This window comes from Salvia miltiorrhiza, chromosome 3 (assembly GCF_028751815.1).
Source record: "Salvia miltiorrhiza cultivar Shanhuang (shh) chromosome 3, IMPLAD_Smil_shh, whole genome shotgun sequence".
NCBI classification, from domain to species: domain Eukaryota; kingdom Viridiplantae; phylum Streptophyta; class Magnoliopsida; order Lamiales; family Lamiaceae; genus Salvia; species Salvia miltiorrhiza.
The window spans coordinates 23489287-23492685 of record NC_080389.1 but is presented as its reverse complement, the minus strand read 5'-3'; the positions used below and the strand labels follow the sequence as shown (position 1 = coordinate 23492685).

Below are 3399 nucleotides of genomic sequence, written 5' to 3'. Positions count from 1 at the left end.
ATGAGTTACTCTGCCACAGCAAGTCGTCGCATTCTCGCAATCAATAACACTGGTATGGAAACTGGATTTCTTTATGTTCTTATTTTCATGCGTGATCACGTGATATTCACAGTTTTCGTTTTTCTTTAGCAGTGGAGGAACCGCCATTTGATGAGGAAGAAGAACAGATAATAACACAGGAAATGATGGTTGTAATGTTTCATATATTTTTACATATTCTCTACTTAATTTACTTACATAATTTGTCATATTTGTTTATATGTTGTAGGTTCTACCAAGCGTAAAGTTCGAGGAGTTACTAAAGGTTTGTCCGTCCAAAAAAAGAGACAGTCTTCTGCCAAATTGGATGTCGTTATCCATCCTACAAGAAATCGTATTGTGGGTGACAATGCAAAGGATTTCAAGACGGAAGCATGTGTGATTGTGAAGCAATATGCACATGTTCAATACAAATGTTGGAAGGATATTCCAATGGACATTAAGAGAAAAATGTTATCCGGAATGAAGGTATATTCTATATATATGCATATATAGTTTTCTTTTTAATTCTCTTTGATATATTTATAATGATAAAATTCTTCATTTTATTACAGCAAAAGTTTAATTTGGCCGACGATCTTAAAGTTACACAAGTGGTGTTCCAGCAACTCAACCGTCAATACAGGAGTTATCGACATAAATTACACCTACACTACCTTCAGAACAAAGGCAAAAGCGACAATCCTCCAAGTGGAGTTAATCTTGAGGATTGGAAGACATGTATTGAATATTTTGAGAGTGATGCGTTTAAGGTAATACATTCTCTTCATTTGTTGTATTTATATTTGGTTGGGTATGATGATAACTTTGGTGTAAACTGGAATAACAATTTCATTTATTGTTTTTATGTTTGGTTAGTATGATGATAACTTTGGTATGATCTGGAATAACAAACATTGGTGCATGAGAAGTTGATGTTTCGCATTCTGTGGTTTTTTTTTTTAACAGAAAATTCTTCAAGTATCGATCTGATAGAAAAAAGGCATGTTCACGCTTTTGTTGCAATTTTCTAGTTTTTTTCATAGTCTGGTTGTTTTTTTCGGAAAAAAAGGCATCTTTACTTTGGTGTTGAAATTTTCTGTAGCAAACTATAATTATGATATAAGCGTGATCAAGTCATTCTATATATGATCAAGTCATTATGTATGTAAGCGTGACTAATTCTTGATAGTCCTGTAGAAAAACTAATTATCATATAAGCATGATCACGTCTTTCTGTATATGGCCTTCAAAATACTACTAATTATCATAAAAACGTGATCACATCATTCTGTAAATTTTCTTCAAAATTTCAGTATGTATACACTGAATGATTGATTGTTGAAATGATAGTTCAGAAATGAACGTATTCACGCCTTTTCATAAATTGTCTTCTTATGCTTAGTATTGTTCATTTGTAGAAAATGAGCGATAGAAATAAAGAGAATAGGAAAAAGTTGCAGATGAATCATGCATGTGGAACAAAATCCATTGCACAATTTTGCTACGAAGAGGTACATTAATTTACATGCTTTTATATTTTAAATATTTTGAAATACTTGTCATATTAACTAACTTATATATTAGCGTGATAATGAAACTGGAGAGGAGCCTAGTCGCACAACTGCATGGAGATTAAGCCGTTATAGTAATGCGAAAAAGGGATGGATCGATGAAGCCTCTAAGGAAGTTTATGTGAGTGAATAGTTAATTATTGTGTGTATATATTTATTTATGAAAATTATACATACTAATATAAATTTAATTGATCAGGACAATCTTATGAAGTTGCAAACTGAAAACATTGAAGATGAGGAGGGTCCAATGTTAGAAGATGAAGCTTTCGTCAAGGTTCTTGGGGAGGAAAAATCGAGCCGACTTTGTGGATGTGGAGATGGATTGAAGCCACCATCCAAAAGAGGAGAGAGGATTAATCTTGATTTGCAAAAGGAGAATGAAGAGCTGAAGAAAAAGAATGAAGAGTTGGCCTCCCGATTTGAGTCTTTAGAAGCTCAAATTAACAATCAGCAAGTGAATATACAATCTCAAGTAGAAGAACTTTTGAGAGCTCAACTCCCTGCTATCATCCAAGGCCTAAATCAAAGTCAAGTCCCACATTCTAAGTAGAGAAATATTAGTTGATTAAATTTATCTTCTTTCGTAGAAACACCTGATTTTATGCTATTTCATATATATATATATATATATATATATATATATATATATATATATGTTTTTTCCTCAATTTTACACTTTCTTATTGACTTTTTAGAGATAAACGTGACCATGCTTAAAATTTCCAGCAATACTGATAAATTAATGTGATCACGTATTTACTTGAATAAGCTTCCGCATCAATTTTGCAATTCGATTCTGTTGTTCGTATAGATAAACGTGATCACGCTGTTTTTTAAATAAGCTTCTACATCAAATTCAGAATTCATTTTATATAAATAAATGTGATCATGCCCCATTTGTTAAAAAAGCTTCTAATATTAAAATAATACATATAGTGACGACGACAAGAGCATTAGTGACAAATCATTTATTGTTATTACACTATTATTGTGACCACTTTTCAATATTTTTTTGTTACTACATGATTAAGATTTTGTGGCAACAATTATAGTGATAATAATACATGTCACTAAAATTAACAACTATAGTGACCAAACAAACTAATTTTAGTGATGCAATAGATATGTCACAACAAATCATAATTTTTGTGACAACAATTTTAATTTTTTGTGACAATGATTATAGGTGACTATTAAATAAAATTTCAGTGACAAAAATCAATTGTAATTATATGACGAAAAATTTAGTGACGCTTATGCTTTTTCGTCACTATAATTATATATGTATAGTGACGATTATAACATGTGACTAAATGATATGATTTTAATGACGATAAAAGCATGCGACTATATGCTGATTTATATAGTGACGATAAAAAACATGTCACTAAATGAAAAAATTATAGTGACGACAAATACATTGTGACTATTGGCTGGACAATTTAGTGACGTTTGTATCATGTCACTAAATTACATAATTACAGCGACAACAATATCATGTCACTGCAAACAGAAACTATTGTGACAAACTTCAAACGTGGCAACAAATTTCAAGATATAGTGACAAAAGCAAAATCGTCACAATTTAATCATATTCAGTTGCAACATCATCCGTGACAATAAATAGATTTGCAGTGACAATATTTTGTCGTCGTCACTGTAGCTTTTAGCGACAGTTGATATAGCCGCGACTTACCGACGACCACAAAAGTTGTCACTAGGATGCTTTAGTGACGATTTTGGCACATATAGTGACAAAAATTGTCGCCACTAAAACCCTTTTTTTTTGTAGTGTCACTACTAA

General features: G+C 31.5%; 1 protein-coding gene across 1 annotated transcript; it reads left to right on the top strand.

Moving 5' to 3' along the window:
* On the top strand, positions 1-2145 carry LOC131018543 (uncharacterized). Its single transcript, XM_057947260.1, has 6 exons — positions 1-52; positions 269-507; positions 594-791; positions 1440-1532; positions 1606-1713; positions 1792-2145. The coding sequence occupies exons 1-6, from the start codon at positions 1-3 to the stop codon at positions 2143-2145; spliced, it is 1044 nt and encodes a 347-aa protein (XP_057803243.1).
* The last annotated feature ends 1254 nt before the right edge of the window (positions 2146-3399 follow it).